Raw genomic sequence first — 17,563 nt, 5'->3', positions numbered from 1 at the left:
ATTCTGTTCTTCCTAATTACAAAAATAACATTATTTTTCCAAGTTTTGTTTTTATTTGCTCTGGTTTTGAGATATGTCTATATTATTTGTATCTATCCCAGTAAAAGGTGACTGGCATTTTGTTTATGATGCAAACAGAAATGGAAATTAAGAAAACTTTAAGACAGATGGCCAATTAAAACCAAAACTATCTGCATGGCTAGATACCACAAACTAAAGCTATGAGAAAATATGTATGTCATTTGTAACAGTTTTTGCCTCTTGGGGGCAGCGGAAACCAGCTGACACTGACATATCACTTTTTAAGTTGAAAAGGCCAGCATGTTAACTTATACTTAATAACACATCCAGCTGACATGGAGCAACATTATGATTTATTTGGATGAACTGATGAATCTTAGTCTCATTTAGCTCTATTTTAGTCTCCACTAACTACTGATGGAAAAATCTGGCTTTTGATTCTCCGTTATGTTCACCAGCTAGTTGCTAACTTGGTCTGTCTGCCATTTGGTGTTGGACTGTGTTAATCAGAGCTTTTACTTTGAAAAAAGCTGCCTGCTGAGGTTTTTTTATGTGTAAATTGGCATGGAAATGCTCTTAATATTTGGAGAGTTCAAAAGTCTTCTAGCACTAGATTGACAGCACAACAATCACAATGCTGAAGCACCACAGAGCAAGACACTGACTCCAAAGAGCTGCACTGTAGCCAAGCCTGACCTCTGACATCTCTGTATAATGGAGAGAGCAAAGTTGTTGTTTTTGTTGCAATCCAGTAGTAAAAGTTCAGGTTGACCTTGTCTCCTGGCTGTTGTGTTCCATCTGCCTCGTTCATGATGACTCATATTCAATGTTCTAAAGAAAACACCTTGAAAGTGCTTCATGATGGAAAAGCACAACACAGTCATTACAAGGAAAATGCTGAAAAATATGCTGTGATGAATGCAATGAACAGACAAGGTTTTTTGTTTTTTTTATATCCCACTGCAGCAGGACAATATACTTGGACCGCTATAAATAAAAAATACATGAAGTTGATCTGAGCAGCAAGAATTAGTTTCAGGTCGCAACATTTTTTTTAAACAAAATACTTTATCCAATATCCTCTTTCTTTCCTTGGTATCTGTTGGCTCTGTCTTCTCTTCAATGTCCACATTATTTTCTCAGGATTTATTGTGCTTTTGCCAGATCATCACTTCTGTCAGATCTTCAGACATGTTGCTACCCAAACACACTGCGTAAACAACCAAAAACGCCTCCCACCATCTTATCATTACACCCAATTCATAGGGACACAAATGAGAAGTTCTTGGTGAATGGCATAAAGCTGGCTGATCAAAAGCTTCACCGTCTCAAGGCCAAGGCTGGAAGATTTGGCATCCTCTGAGTCCACTAGCTCATGAGCTCATGGTTCCCATGTCACTGGGTTTGGACCGGGTTGACAGTTTCTTCTTTGTGCTTCTCAGTAGAACTCCTGGGTTTTCATGGTGGTCAGGATGTGGCTTTATTCAGTGTCCATTCCCCTCAGAAGGATGCCAGACCAACATAAATGTGTGTGTCTGTGTGCGAGGTGCTGGCCTTAGTTAAACCCATGCTGGCTTCACTGATGAGAAGAAACATTAAAATGCTGATGAACCGGAAAGACGGACTTGAATAGACTCTCCTATGCTGTGGGAGAGTATCGGTCTGTCGCTCAACTAATATCTATTTCTTGGAGCCCAAAAAATTATAAAAGAAAGCCTGCTTGACAAAATGGGGGCATGGAATTTGAAAGATGTTATCAGGCAGGCAGGGTTTAATAAAAAGAAGCCCTTGGTTGGATTATGGGAAATGTAAGATCCAGAGCTTTTTGGAGCTTGACCCATAGTTTGGATCTTGGCATCAGTTACTTTAATTTTTGGTACACTTTTATTTTCTATGCATTGGTTGACCCATTTCCTTCGTGCCATAAATTGAGTTCTCATTTTCCCGGGAGATCGTACCTGGTGGCCGACAGAGTTGCTTAGTGAAAGCAAAGCTTATAGAGAACAAATCTAAACGCCAATGGTGTCATTATTCTATAGCCAATACATTGGGCTATCAACATTTACTTTATAATGATAAGTTAAAGACATGGTTATATTTATCAATGTGATATATATATTTAAAAGAGTATCATTTTGGTATTCGTATAGAAACTCAGGTATTGTATTGTATTACACAATTATTATTGTGTAAAATGATACCCAGCTTCAGTGACAAAACCTGCAATCATCACCATTTAACATATATATTTCTTTGTTTCTATCTAAGCGTGATGCACCGTTATATAGTGTTTGATTTAAAAAAAAATGTAAAAAAAAAAATCCAGACTCAGAAACACATTGCTATATGATAAAACAGTAGATGTATGTAGGTCATGTACGTTTGGTGTTACTACATTCCCTTACTCCAGGGTGAAGGGCAGATGTGTATTCATGGCAGATGTCATCATTCTGGAGTGACTTGATGCAAAGCCAAACATGAGGAAAACACACACACACATACACATACACACAGCGCGTCTTTAGTTGTTTTTTAGATGCCCTCATGCACGATGATGAGCTGTCACTACAGTTTCCAGCCCAGCTCACACTGCCCCTCTTCCTCTGACCATCGGGGCAGAAAGGCTACATGTGTAACACTTTCAGCGACCAGTTCTGTCATCCCACGACTCTGAATAAATCCTCCACCCACTTCCTAACTGTGACACCCTGAATGGCTACTGTGGCACATGTGCGCTCTGTTGTATTCTCAGAGAGATACAGCTGCAATAGGAACTTAATGTTATTTTACACACTATTACCCAACCTTCCTTCCACATCCCCACCCAAATTCTCAGAAGCTCTGTTGTGATATCCTCCCTTCCTGTCACATGGAAGAATTTAAATATTTAAATCTCTAAATGCACCCCACCTTTGCCTGCTCACTCTGTCTTTTGAATCCAGATGTTTGATTGTAAGTATATATGTACCTGTTGACCACAGACCTACACCGCATCATGCCACACATTTTTCAGCTCAAACAGTATCAGTGAAGGTCATATCGCCCGGTAATTTCTGCCAATGGTGCATTGCATCAGTTGCCTGTGTTTTCTAGTTTTGAAAGTTAACTTCCCCTTGTAGCCGGCAGGTGTTGGCTCCAATGTAAGAAGGAGGACACGGGGATGTGCTGAGCGGCGTGGGAGAGGAAACTGTGGTTTTCAGAGTTCTTGCCATATTATTGCCCCACCCTGCTGCAACTCTCAGACCCTCGGAAAATGTCTCCCTGACAAAAAAAGGACTGCATTATGCAATATTTAATGAACTGCTTGGAGCTGTGGGGAGGTATTTACTGTCAATAATATGTCATAACAAAGGGATTTTATGGCTGTAGCATGAGTGGACTTACATAGGCTCTGAGTTGAACAGAGGTACTCTGAAGTAGCTTCTCATTTGTAGCCGCAAAAGGTCAGTTTTGCTGTGTGAAATTAGTTGAAATTAGCCGTTTCCAGCTGACCTTTCTAAAAATAGTTTACAGCTGTCTTATCCTAAAATGAGAATATTGTAAAAGGGGTAGTAAATATGAACTTGATGCTAAATACTTGATATTGTGCTAAAAAAACTAAAGGGGGATGTTTATCTTTGGATCAGCATCCATTCATTGACAGTCAAATCATAGAAAAACAGCTTTAACAGGATTGTTTTTTATATTGCAGTTTGATCTAGTCAGTCCAAGTTTTAAAAGCATAATAAAGAAAAATCTGATCTTCGTTATAACGTAACTTTGCTAAGCATCTTAGCTTACCTGTTCGAATATAAACTTACGTTTATTCTTTGACCGTGAAGAGAAAAGGATGATGACAAACAATATGTGTTGCAAACATAACACTATCCCTGATGGTTAACCAAAAGTAGGGTTGCTACAGTGTAAACCTCCCCAAATCTAACAAAAAGCAGGACAGAGTCATTAACGTTAGCTGTATAGCATCGAACCGTCTTCCATACTGTGGATGTGCTTGTCCTGCACATTGCTTTTATTAACATAACCTTTAACAATCTAATGTAAGTGAATGATGTGCTCCTTGGCCCTGAAAGAGACACTTGTTTACAACTGTACCGTAGTAAGCCAGTCAGCCTGCCATGCTAATGGTTACAGTTACCTTAAGAGCAGATAAAAGCATAGTGAAATCAGTTCCTTACACTTTTGCAGTTATGTGATTTTGCAAAGGTTAGGATAACCAACATCTAGATGCCGAATATCACTTTTAGTAGTGTACGCAGCTTTAGCATTGGATTGATTGGGGTTTAGTGAACAGTCAATTATACCTCCTTAAACAAATCCATCCTATCAATACCTGATCTACACATTAAAAAGCGCTTTGCTGCTACAACATTTTTTTTTTTTAGCATCCCCCAGGTTGTGTTGAGTACATCCGTGTTAACTTATTATTGAGCGTCAGAGACAAATGGACAGATGTAAGGCAGTGGTCTGCTGGTTCATTTGGTTGAGTGCTTCAGCTGCCTGTTATCTTTAGCCTTCAGGTGAAGCCCCAAGCAGCAGGCCACAACATGGGCAGTGACATCTCTGTGGTGCCAGTCTGCACAGCTGGTGTGCAGCGGCTGTAATGCTGCCATTGTCTGATGCCCTCTGTGCACTCTGGGACAGAGACAGAAAGGCAAAGAGCAAATTAGCGAGAGAGAAAAGGATCTGATTGTGGAACAGAGAAAGACAAAGTACAATAGCGGCAGGGAGAGACAGGGAGAGGGCACAGATATAGAAATTGGTGACAGCACAACAGGAGTTGTAGACTTCTCACTATCAAGGTCTGCTGGGATTATTCTTTAACATAATGTACCGCAGAGTCAGGACATACAACCATATAAAGATGAAAAGATATCAATATGCTTACAGTAGGTATATCTGCCATTTGTTCCTGCTTTGTATTAACATAACTTTGGCTGTTTTCTTTCATCTCACCACGCTTCCTGCTGCACACTAAACCAGGCAGTATATTCAAACAATTACAGGCAGCGGTTTGTCCAGCTGGTGTTTGTGTGAATAATTTTAGAGTTGATGCTGCTAAGAAACTGTGAAGTTTGAACTAGAGCGGATTTAAATTCAGGACTCATTTGCAAGTTTATACATTTTCTGACCTCTAAGTTTCAGGCAAAAGTTGTCTTTATATAATATAATCATTCTTGGATCTAAGATTTGGATAGTTTGGGTTTTACCAGCTTGTGACTTTGTGGAAAGTAAGATTCACTCTGTGATCTCCAGTTTGTGGTTGTTGCTTCTTCCAGTCGGAACAGTTTGCAGAGACCTAGAAACGATGTATCTGCCTTTAAGTGTTTGTGTGTCTACATGCATGAGTATGTGCAAGATCGGCTGCAGTACGGTACATTATGGTCGTCCTCCATCAGACACACGAATCCACAACGCGTCACACGAAAAACACTAACACACACATGCAACTCAAATGAGTCAGAGAGTGCCATGGCAAATTGGATTTACCACGCAATGCCCTCATTATTGTAACCAGGGTAACCAGGCGCCCCTTCACAATCATCCCATTTTGTCATCCCTCTTAGAGAGGGGGAAAAGAGGCAGAGGCCTGGGTGAAGGGAGCGATAGGAGAGAGAAGATGTCCAGAGAGGTCTCTCTCTTTTTACCTTTCTGTCTCTCTTTTTCTTATGTCTTCCAACCATCATCCTCTGTGATTCACACTCACATTAGTCTGAGGGAAAAATGAAGTACAGTTGAACTGCACCATCTTCTTTTCCGTCACATGAGACCCATACCTGTCATGGTTTGGGATATCATGCTGACATCAATAAACTTTTTCTGGTTGTTTTCCCATCTGTCTCCTCCTTAAACCTTCCCACCTGCTCACCTCTCCTTGTATTCGATATCTGTGGGCAGTCCGGGGTGACATGCTGTTACAACATGCTTTTACTCAAGTTCCCTGCACTCCGTAATACAGTTTCCACAGGATTTATGAATTGGCTTTTTGTGTTGCAACAATATCCTGTTGTGTGTCGGGGGAATTTTCCACTCTTCATTCACACTTGTAATTTTGCCTGTTTCATTGTTTCTTTATATTTAAATACTCTGCAGTCCTGTAAAGAAATGTGCTTCACAAATAGATTGAATTTATTATTGTATCATGGCCAGATCAAGTTAAATGAAAAAAAAATTACTGGCTTTACTACTCAATGGATCAAAATGGATAACAAGTGCTATATTTTATTTGTAATGTTTAAATGCGCCCCATGTTGCTAAAACTCTGAAATGTCCAGAGAAAAATGCAGGACATGAACTCAGTGACCTCAATAATAGCTACAGCCCTGGAGTGCAACAGAAAGCATAAATATCCTGCTGTAAACATTGAACATTTCCATGCATGAGGAGGGGAGGGATTATTTAAAAAGCATCTGAGTCGTGAAACGAAGTATTTTTAAGCTAAATTGCCATTTTCTATATAACTCTACCAAATGTTTCTTGATTGAATGATCTGTGTGCTTTGCTTTATGATCTTTATGGTCTTCCAGCCTCTCCAGAAAAGTTGACAACATCTAAATATTAAATGTGCAAATTCTGTCATCTGGTGCTAATTACTTTCCCTATTTGCAAGTTTTTTTATGGCTATTGTAGCATCTGTGCAAAAGGCTGCATACTTGCAAATTAGCTAGCACCATAGAATTAGCCTGGATGCTAATGAGCTGTGGCTTCCATGCTAATAACGGATATTTTAGTCCACAGTAACAGGCGGCGCACTGATGCATCAGGGCCACAGGAGCGAGTGTGTAGGAGGCTGAAGCTGCCTATTCAGCCTCCTGGGATACTCATCATCTGGCTCGATTCAGATGCCAAAGAGCTCTTTTGTTTGACCCATTCAAACAACACCATTGTACCAAGCGGGTCTGATTGTGCTACTCTTTGCCATGCCGGAGTAACAACTGTGTGTGTGTTCTTGTCTGTTTGTCTGTGCAGTGTTTTGGTGGCATTGTTGAGAATTATTATACAGACGTGTGTGTGTGTGTGTGTGTGTGTGTGTGTGTGTGTGTGTGTGTGTGTGTGTGTGTGTGTGTGTGTGTGTGTGTGTGTGTGTGTGTGTGTGTGTGTGTGTGTGTGTGTGTGTGTGTGTGTGTGTGTGTGTCATTGTGTGTTTGCGTCCCAGCAGCATGCGTTTGCATTTCCCGAAGCAGGGAGTTTTCTCTGCTGGTTACAACAATGTACCCAGTCATTTAAATGCAGCAGGGAAAATTCAGCCCTAAGGTGACCCCGTTTTCCTGCAAGCTTCTGCTGAGAGAATAAAAGAAAAAAGTTGTTGAAATGTCTGTGAATGCTCGGATTTGCATGCGTCCTTTCTTTTTTTTTTGCTGTGAATAACTCTGGGTTTAATCTCAGAAAAGTTCTGCACATACATCATGATACAGTAACCAGTCATCAACATGTGATGATTAAAGCAGTGAACAGATGGGAGTGGGACGTATCTGCATAAGACAGTGGGCTTTGTTTTGCATTTGTCAGGGTTTTGTATGTGTGTGTTTTCTGTTTACTTGCCTGCATGACCAGTGATTCTCCATTTCCTGCATCATGTTTCTAGCATCAGAGCACTAAGTCAAAATATTCTTGCTTTCTGATGTGATCCACAATATTGGTAAGTGGACATTTACATTTTAATTCAGTGTTTGCAAGTAGTTCATGTTTATCTTCTGTTATGCAATTTATTTCACAACTTTCTGTAATTTCCTGTTGCTGCAGGGAAAGTTGCACCTTCATTTTGAAGATTGCCTCAATAGCTTCTGCACTCTTTAAATTGGCCCTTCAATGATTTTAAGATGCATAATACTTTTCTCGGCCATTTCTCATTTGGGATTAGTCAAATCTGTAAACATTGTTTCTCGCGATACTGTCAGCAGGGTAATTTTAAACCGTGTGTCTCACCCAGTCCAAACATCCTTGCCTTGTTTGTGTGAGTGTGTGTTTGCATTTGGGCTGCAATCATCAGCTTTTTTTAACCATTTAATTGATTAAAAGTCAGAAAATACTGAAGAAATCCCATCACAATTTTAAGGTATTGTTTACAACCCAAAGTTATCAATTACAAAAAATTGTTACCTCACTTTAAGGATGAATTAATTATAGGATGTTTTACAAGTTGGCATGAGTCTCCTTCTGTTATACCTAGAGGTTCTTGCAAACACTTATAGGCTAGAGCTGTTCTGTACATGTGGTATGAACAAATCTTCACCTCAGAGTCTTTAAACTGAACTGACTTTACCTGAATCACTATTGTCACTGACCGAATCAGTATCTTCTAACAGTGGAGCTTCTCAGTGGTGACTGAAAGGACCGTTGTCAGCTCAGTAGTGATAGTTGGCGTAACTTCCTCATTAAAAGCTTATTAAAAGACTGTGAAACTACAGAATAACATTCAAAAAATGTGCTCACATTTTCTCTTTAACACACCTAATAAAAGTTTATATTTCACATCATCCTCCGCATGACCTTAAAAAAGTAAAAAAAAAAATCCAACAAGTTACACAAAACAACTTTTAGTCACAAGTTATTTATATGTATCCTACATCCCACCTCCTGATAGAAGTGATGTAGCTGAATTGTCTGGACTAGCCTCAGTGAAAATGAGTTTGTCTCCAGGTTCGTTTCCCTCGAGCTTTGGTCTTAAAAGGAGGCAGTGACAAGGGAGAGGAAGTCTGAAGGAAAAGTGATAATGAATTGACTTAAGGCCTAGTTTCTATTTTGGTTGGGAATTGGTTTGTGAAAATGGGATGTGAGTCAGAGAAACTGCACAGTGGAGACAGATGGAGGCCCGGTGTGAGACAGAGGAAGACATTCTGTGTATGGCTGCTTTTTTTACTTTTTCATCTTAGAATAAATTAAAGGTCAAGAAGAGCTAAAAATGTGTGCTACCACTAATTTGTGAAGGAACATGAAATGCTTGGGGGGCACTGTTAAGGGGTCTCCTGGGGATGGTGCAAAACTCAAAAAAAAAAAGCTGGATGAAAACCATTCCACCCTGCCCATGACTGGCTGAATTCTGACTTTATTCACAAGTGGTACCCAGTTTGCTTTGTGTGAACCAAATGTACCAAACATGTCTCAGTGATTTAGCTACAATGGATGAAGCTGAGGTCATTATATGTTCAATATAAATGCAGCATTGTCACAACAGCATTTTTAGCCAAGCTGGCGGAGTGGCTCAAGTGAATTTTAGTCGGCCCATCACTTTGATCCAGACTGAAAGATGTCTTGGATAGATTGTCATGAAAATGCATTCCTCTGGTAAAAGTTTGGATTTGCCCAATACTTTGGTCTTTGATATGTAAAACTGAGGACTTTCCGATCAGCCTCAATTGTACTTTGCACATTAGCAAATGTTAGCATGCTAACACATTCAACAAAGACAGTGGAAATAGTAAGATACCTGCTTAACATCGATGTGTTAGCATTGTCATTGTGAGTTAGCATTTGGCTCGAAGCACCACTTGTCTTGTTTCTAAGCTCATGGAAAAACATAGCTAGTATTCATTGTTTTTACATTTTGAGACTGTTGCATTGATGATTACTTTGCAAATTTTGCTTTTTCAGAATAATAAATAAGCCAATTGCTAAAAGCCTTGCAGGACATTTAACAAGATTTATCACAAAATAAATAAAAAAATTCAAGATTCCTAAAAGACTTAGCTTGTTGTTCTTGTTAACTGTTTTCCAGGTCAAGAATGATATATCCTGTTAAAAAGCAACTCTATTGGGCAGCAGGTGGAATATTTGTCATTCCAGCAGCTGGATAGTCTTTGATTCTGGAAATATCTTCAAAACAGCAGCACGTGGCGTCAAACAACCTGCAGAGTTTGGCTTATATTTATGTTTGGAAAAAAACAGATGCTTACTGTATCTCTGTGACTCTAATGTCGTTGTCAATGCTAAGGACCGAAATGTAAAAACTGTGATTATAAGAGAGGTATAGACAAAGCCTCCCACAGTGTCTGACTCTGTCTTCAGAGCAGGTGTGTGTTTATTCGCCACCATGCAGACTTTCGGCGACAGCAGACGTTATCAGCTCTGCTGAGGCCCCCTAAATGTGGGCCAAGTGAGAAAATAGAGAGAGCAATCAACGTGGTCCCATGATTCCTAGTGAGCTGGGAAGGAATTACAAGTGGAGTCACATCTCACACGCCATGTCACGTACACACAAACACACACACTTTCACACCATTTTTGCATGTCCTTGCTGGCTCAAAATACAGAATCTAATTATTCCTGTTCATCACCAGCCTCTCAAACTGACTCATTGTAGATCGCCATACTGTGCATATGGACACACACATGCACACACCACAAACCCTCCCCCCCCACACACGGACATGCGCACACTTACTCATACAAGTGCTCTCCAAACAGCACACTCTCACTTCAGCTTTACACAGGATATTATGAAATCAGCACTGTTGCTGAAACTTAGTGAAGGTCGCTGGGAGTCCTCTCTCTCGCCCACACACACACACACTCACACACACACACACACACCCCCACACACACACACACACACACACACACACACACACACACACACACACACACAAACACACACTTCACCTGGCATTTAAACACTCACACACACACACACACACACACACATCCTCGTGCGGAGAGCTGAAACTCAGCTCAGTCCCAGTCCTCTGCTGCTTGAGCGAGGAGTCTGCTGGTGATCGGACTGTCGCCTGAAGCGAAGGAGGCCAGGCCGGCGTTGATTCAATTTTACAGCCCAGTCACTCCTTCTGAAGCTCCGATTAGTCAGCCGTGGGAGACGAGGGGCAGAGGAGCTGAAGAAGAAGAGGAATAGTGATGGCTATGGCCGACATTGCGGAGGATGACCTGGATGAGGTGATGCGCGATGAAGCGGAGGATGTCTTCTTGCAGGACGGTAAGGCTTGCCAAGGATCAGCTGTAAAGTGTGAAAGCAGGCGTGGGTGTACAGGTGGGCTGCAGGGCTGAAGCGGCAGCTCGAGGATCATGGTGAGGTCAGACTGGTTGGTTTGTGTCTTGTGGTTGTGAACAGGGTTAAGAAGAGGGCAAAAGTGATGGTTGAAGTGTGGCCCAGAGGGACCTCTTCAGCTGTGTAGGTGGGGTCGTTTTCTGCATGGTTGAGTACGCTCTGATATGCACTGATGCTAAAAGCTTACCACCAAAAATGTATTTATTAAGTAGAAGAAAAGCCTCAGTGTGCCGACCAGTAGTTGCATAATTGTTACAATTAGTCAATGTAATGAATCCTTGACTCATGAGAGCTTCTTGCTTTCCATTTTTGAAGGGGCTCTGTGGACAGTTTGTTTATTGATTTTTCAACTTTTACCCTTTTTAGAAAGCCGAGAGCAGCCATGCCCTCCGCAGTGTGGGTGTTCTTGTGTAACAGGCAGATGTTTTTAAGCAAGCATTATGCACCACCGTGGGTTTTTTTTTTATGTCAAAACCAGCTGTAATCATAACCTACGTTCAGCTGTATCCTGGGAGAGTGTTGAGCGGTAGAGTTACTGCAGGACCTAAGTGATGACAAAGGGAAAAATTCTGTCAGGATTACAATTAGAAAAATAATCTCTGACCAGGGCTTTGGCTAAAGCATTATGGATAATGATGCTTCATAGTTCAGCACTCAGCACTTATAATGTCACTCTGTGTCTCATAAAATGCTTTTTGTGTTTAAGAGAGGACCTCACCAATTAAGCATCAACCTTCCTCAACACTGAAACAAATGGCCGATTTAACTCATTTTAAGCCAATTTCTCAACACGCAAACATGCTCACACCAACTCAACTCAGGTGCTTAATTGCACACCAACTGCTTGCATTGGACACACTAGTATATTTATAGATTTTAAAACATATCTAAGCTCTATACCAGCTCGTAGTGCTCTGCTGCAGCTCCACTGACGATGAGCGGACAGTGAGCAGGAGGATATTCCCATTTATTGCATCATTTGGTGTGTTAAGTATGTTAATGCCTCCGCTGACCCACTTCTGACTGAGATACACCGATGGTAATGTGACGTTCCCTTTGAACAACACAGCCAGGAGGTACACTGCCAGCTGATTCACTCAACCAACCATCCAATCACAGCGCACAGATTCATGTATAGGCTGGCCAGCAGGCATCAGTGTGTTTATTCACAGACTCAGCTGAAGGTTGCAGAATATGGATCGCTTATATTTTCTGTTCTAATTAGCTCTTTGGGTTAGAGATGGAAATTATGCCATGTGTTTTGTGTTGAGTAATCAAGTTTCATTCTCATTGGTGCTGAATGCAAATTTGTTACCACTGGCCTATTTTCCTTGTAAATCATTAGCTTTATTATTAGCAGTGGGTTTGCAAATGTTTAAGATTTTCTACCCACAAAAATAGAATTCAGTGTTAAATGAACTCCACTTGAAGAGTGGGATGTGTGATTGTGCAACAGTCTTGTGTAATGTTCTAAACCTGTTCTGAACTGGGAAACACAGGCAGGAAATACATAAATGTACAATTATTTTTGGCTTTTCTCTTATTGTCGCTTATTTCTGCAGCCTAAATGTGTTGCCGTTAAGGATCTACAGAATGCAACTTAGACACAGCTCTGCTTGCCCATATGCTCACAATGACAATGCTAACATGTTGGTTTAGCTGGTATAATGTTTACCATCATCACAATCTTATTAATAGTTAGCGTGTTAGCATGTTATAAAGTGCAACTGAGGCTGAAAGGAATATCATATTTAGTTTGCAGGTATTTAGTTTTAAATCAAAGTACTGGACAAATTGAGATGTTGACCCGAGTATGGAAGAAAAGTTAAGGGATCATCAGAGCATTACAATTCATCCTGATTGGAACATGTATAGCTCTACAAAATGGCAAGAGTCAAATTCATTTGTTACAATGAATGCAACATTTTGTGCCAATTAATATAATAGTTGAGATATTTCACTCGATAAATGAAATCTTGTTTGCGGTGCAAGATGAAAAGTGAGCGTCTCACCAATGACTATCAATGTGTGAACATGGCTATCCATCGATTATTAATGAGATATTTATTTTTTGGACAAAAGTGGAGGACCGACCAACTTTGCCAATCCTATAGAACCACACAGGTGGCTGAAAGGTTTGAGAACTACTGACCTTATGTCAGAGGCCATGAAGCGAGTAACAGACATCACACTCTGTATCACTACAAGTGTTACCTAAATATGGCACTGACCTCAGACTTACTGTAATAAAGAGGGAGTGTATAAGATGTCTTTGCTGTCGTCTCTGCCCTCCCGGAGACAATAGGTTGTATATGTCATGGTTACTCTTGCTACTCTAGCTTGTCGTTCTTTTGCTACTGTGCTGCAAAGTGAATTATGGAGCACTACTTTTAGCCCGGCAACAGAGATGTCAGCGTGCCTGAACAGAACTGCTACTGCCACAATGTACTTCCTCCTTCCCTTTCCCTGCCTCTCCTCCTCACACACAGTGAGTTCAGGTCTTATGAATTAGCAGAAAGACAGTAAACTTTGCAAATTTTCTCTTCAATACAAAACAAATAGAGCAGGACACGTAGCCTAAGCATTTACTAAGCTAAGTTACAATTCTCATGAGTGTGCACTCATTCACGCACATGTGTTATTTATCATGTTTACGCTGGTCATTTGCACAGGTCCAGTGTGTTTTAGCTTCACCCCCACCTTCGTCTGTACTCCCTCCTTAGTCCTACAAAAAGCTGTGCAGAAACAATAAAAGGGACTCACAGTCGACAGGTTGTTCAAGACATGTTGACTGGATAGTACCCTCTAAAAAGTTGTACACATTCGATACCACAGGTGTCTGAGTACACTGAGGTGGTCAATAAATAGTAGGTAGGGTGATTTGCGTCTGGAGCAAAAGGGCTGTTCACCCAGAGTACAAAATAAAACAAAGATTTTCTTTTGGAAATGCAGCTAATATGCAACCCGAATGGTCTCACGCTGTATGATCATGGGATGGTACAAACAAAGTCTCAGCTCGCCCCTGATGATTGCCCCCCCATTAAGTGGTTTTAAAACTCATGTAAACACAAACACAACTCTGCTTTCGTCCCCTCTTATCACACTTTACCAAACACATGCACAGCACCCATTTCTCCGGGAAAAAAACGGCTGCACAAAATGAATAAAAGGTATCAGTAAAAGAGCACAGCAGCTTCATTGAGACCAAAATAAACACAATGGCCCTTTTTAACTCCTTCTTCCTCCTTATGAGTAATTCAAAGGGCCCGATTTTGCTCTGCTCCTCTACTCATGTGGTTGGCAGTGGAGTGCGAAACAGTGCAAGCAAAGTACATAAGAGTAGTGTGTCCCAAAGGAAAAGGAAAGCCACAGTAGCAGGGCTTTAATGGCAGTAAAAATAAAGTTGGGTATGAGATTGATGGGTGGAAGGGTGTTTGCTGTCTAAATAAACTTGTGTTTGACTAACTAGGTCAGGTCAGTACGCATGACAAAGCTGTCCTCAGTCACAAGTGAGAAACTCCTGGAAGTGATAAAGTCCTGGAAAGCACTTTAAATTACATTTACGCTCAAAAACCCCATAAGAAATAACTCTTCCTTTGACATGTCAGACTTGACTTTAAATGTGTAGTATGTAGCTACTTTACATTTTTATGTGTTAAACTTCCAATCCCTGTCATTTAATACAGTTGTGACTTAGTGAGGAGTTTATCCGCTCCAATGCAGGAATGTTTAGTATTGTTCCTGGTTCTTGTGCAATAGGATGCGTCTCCACTCCTCCTCTGACTACCTACCAATTACATGGCAAAACCACTAATTGCTGGGTTTAACAGCTATTGTTTGTTTGTTTTTTTTAGTCTGGTTTTTGAAACCTTTTCTGGCACAAATACATGTCAATCACTCAGACTTACTCAGAGTTTTCCATTTAGCCATTGTCCCTCCACAGATTTTGAGAAAAACTAACTACAATGATGTAGTTTAGATAATCAATTAAATAAATCCCAAGGGGAGGGGTGTGTCAGTAACCTGAAGGGGGTTAAAGCTTTGATGTAGTGTTTTAACCTGTGCTCTATAAGCCCTTGCTCATACTTTGCCAATGGGCTTCTCTTAAATGTTCTCAAACAACTAAACAACACCTGCGATTTAAAGAAGGAACAAATAAAGCAGGAAAGGCATGACACAACATGCAGGTGTATTTAAAGGAGGAATGTCAAAAACACTAAATTTCACATTTCCTCAGAAGGTTTCAGGGGCTTTTCCTGGAACGAGTGGTAGGGCTGCATTCCTCTGGTAATCCAAGAAAAAGAGACAATACTAAGAAGATCTAAAGGCTTAAATTGAGCCACCTACATTAGCCCAATAATTCCCAAAGACTGGGTCGGGACCCACAGGTGGGTCACAGTAGATTTTATTTGGGTCGCCAAATGAATTAGCAGAATTTCTTTCATTGTCTTTTATTTAACATATTTCTATGTATCTCTTTAAATAGTTGGTTTACCTATTCAAGATAATAAAAGTTGATATAAAAATGGCAGGAACTTTCATTTACGCAAAAAGTAGCTCCTATTACGTCTCAGATGATCCCCCAATTATTAAAATGTCTTACATGAAAAATTTGAGAAACTTGTGGAGCTATTACTACATTTCTACTCGTAACACATGCTGCTTGGTGACCAACCTGTTTTATTGAAACTGCTTTTCATCACAGCCAGGGAACTTGAAACTTTCAGTTGAGCATTAACATGAGCTAAGAGTTTTATATATATATGTATCTTATGATAAAATGCTCATGCTAAAGATACAAATATGATTAAATTGATTGTGCATTAAAGCCAGTGGTTTGTACATTACAGCCGCATAATCACATCTGTATTGATTTTTATTGAGGCATGAGTATATTATTATAATATGCTTTTTGAGGAGATCTCATTATGTTATCATGCTGATGACATGGAATCAATCTCACTTCTACAGTGCAGGCTTTCAACTCTTGCCCAGAGGGTGAAACAGATAACACACCCCCAACACACACACTCTCACAAGACATTAGCATGATATACAGAGCGCATGGAGAAGGCTGCAAGACGAGAAGCCAGGTCAGATTTCACAGACCCATTTCTCCCTGTGTCTTGTCCGTACTTGCCTTGTGAGGCAAACACCAGGAAACTGTATCCTTTTCTGAGTCCACATGGTGCCCTCCGAGGCTCAGGATCACAGTGAGACAGAAGGAGATTTATCTGAGAACATTCCGATCTGACAGTTTAGTATTTATAGAGAGATACAATAAAACAATGAAAAAGCTGTAACTATAGTTATTAGAAACATCCAATCTGCACTTCACTGTTTTGGTTGCATCTTGAAAAAATGTGATAATCCTTTTTAATAATGTAAAAAGGGAAGATTTTAAATTACATTTCACAAAGAATACACAATGAACTCCAAATAACATGCTATGCCATTAATAATAGACTAATTTACCAAATTATGCAGTTTAGGTTAGATTATCTGCATTTCTACATACTGTTTACTCTGAAACACGCACATATATTTGTCATTTAACATGAATAAAACAAAGTCATGCCTACATTTACAAAGGAGTTACAGCTAAGTTATTGTTTGGCCTCCTAAAACGGCTGTTTTTTGGAAGGTAGTCAAATCACTAGTTTGAAACTAGCTGGTAGTTGCTAAGAACTTGTAGGAAAACAGTGTTAGTGTTAGATTTATACATAGATGGTGAAGCTTTTCTTGTCAAGGTATGCCAACTTTAAAACACATAAAATATTTCTGGGGAGATAGTGTAATATTATGTCATTACAATATAGAGATATCTCCTAGTAATACAACTATTTGGTAAAGTGATCGACTTACTTTCTTGATTTTAGAGAGTTTAATTTTGTATTTTGTTTGTTCTACACTCTCTTTAAGACTACAACATAAAATCTGGAATTGTTTGGATTTAGTAATAAAATACCTTTCTATCCAAGCGTAGTTTTTCAGGTGCAAACCCTTATATTCCTGAACAGGACTATATAAGCTACAATTTAAATGCCATGATCATAGTATTATTAATGCACTGTCAAGGCAACTGAGCAGTGGTTTCAGTCTTGCAGGTTCACAGTCCGACAAGGAAATAATCAAACCAAAATAATTTGATTTGGTGTAAGTGCATATCTGATCTGCAGAAGACATAAAGGACAGGAGAGGCTGCATTAGAGCCAAAGGGGTCACTGCTGGGGGTTGGAGAATGATCTAAAACTGACTTGATCTACCACTTACCCTGCTATAAAACACACATGAACACACGCGTTAACTGAACCGCTCCTCTGCAGCCACGCATGCACACAATCATTATCTTCCATCCTCAACATGCACAACCTGACTGTCCACCCACACATAAACCTCCACTGTCTGACCATAGATGTCGTCTCTGTACACAGCAGTACAACACACTGAAGAACACGACAGTCCTGTAGTTTGTGCGTCAGTGTCCGCTTAGCGTTGGGAATAGCTCTGACCTGAGGGGACCTACTGTAGCTGGAACATTACCAC

General features: G+C 40.2%; 1 protein-coding gene across 4 annotated transcripts in view; it reads left to right on the top strand.

Moving 5' to 3' along the window:
- Positions 1-10,602: 10,602 nt before the first annotated feature.
- The window catches only part of ripor2 (RHO family interacting cell polarization regulator 2), a 54,474-nt gene continuing 47,513 nt past the window's right edge, over positions 10,603-17,563 (top strand). For 3 of the 4 annotated variants that reach the window (XM_054606204.1, XM_054606205.1, XM_054606203.1), the window contains exon 1: positions 10,603-10,945. In XM_054606204.1, the coding sequence (XP_054462179.1) occupies positions 10,867-10,945 (79 nt within the window). In that variant the 5' untranslated portion in view covers positions 10,603-10,866. The remainder of the gene's footprint in view (positions 10,946-17,563) is intronic. The other variant, XM_054606207.1, reaches the window with a different exon arrangement.

This window comes from Anoplopoma fimbria, chromosome 10 (assembly GCF_027596085.1).
Source record: "Anoplopoma fimbria isolate UVic2021 breed Golden Eagle Sablefish chromosome 10, Afim_UVic_2022, whole genome shotgun sequence".
NCBI lineage: Eukaryota > Metazoa > Chordata > Actinopteri > Perciformes > Anoplopomatidae > Anoplopoma > Anoplopoma fimbria.
This window is presented reverse-complemented; position numbering and strand designations above follow the sequence as displayed.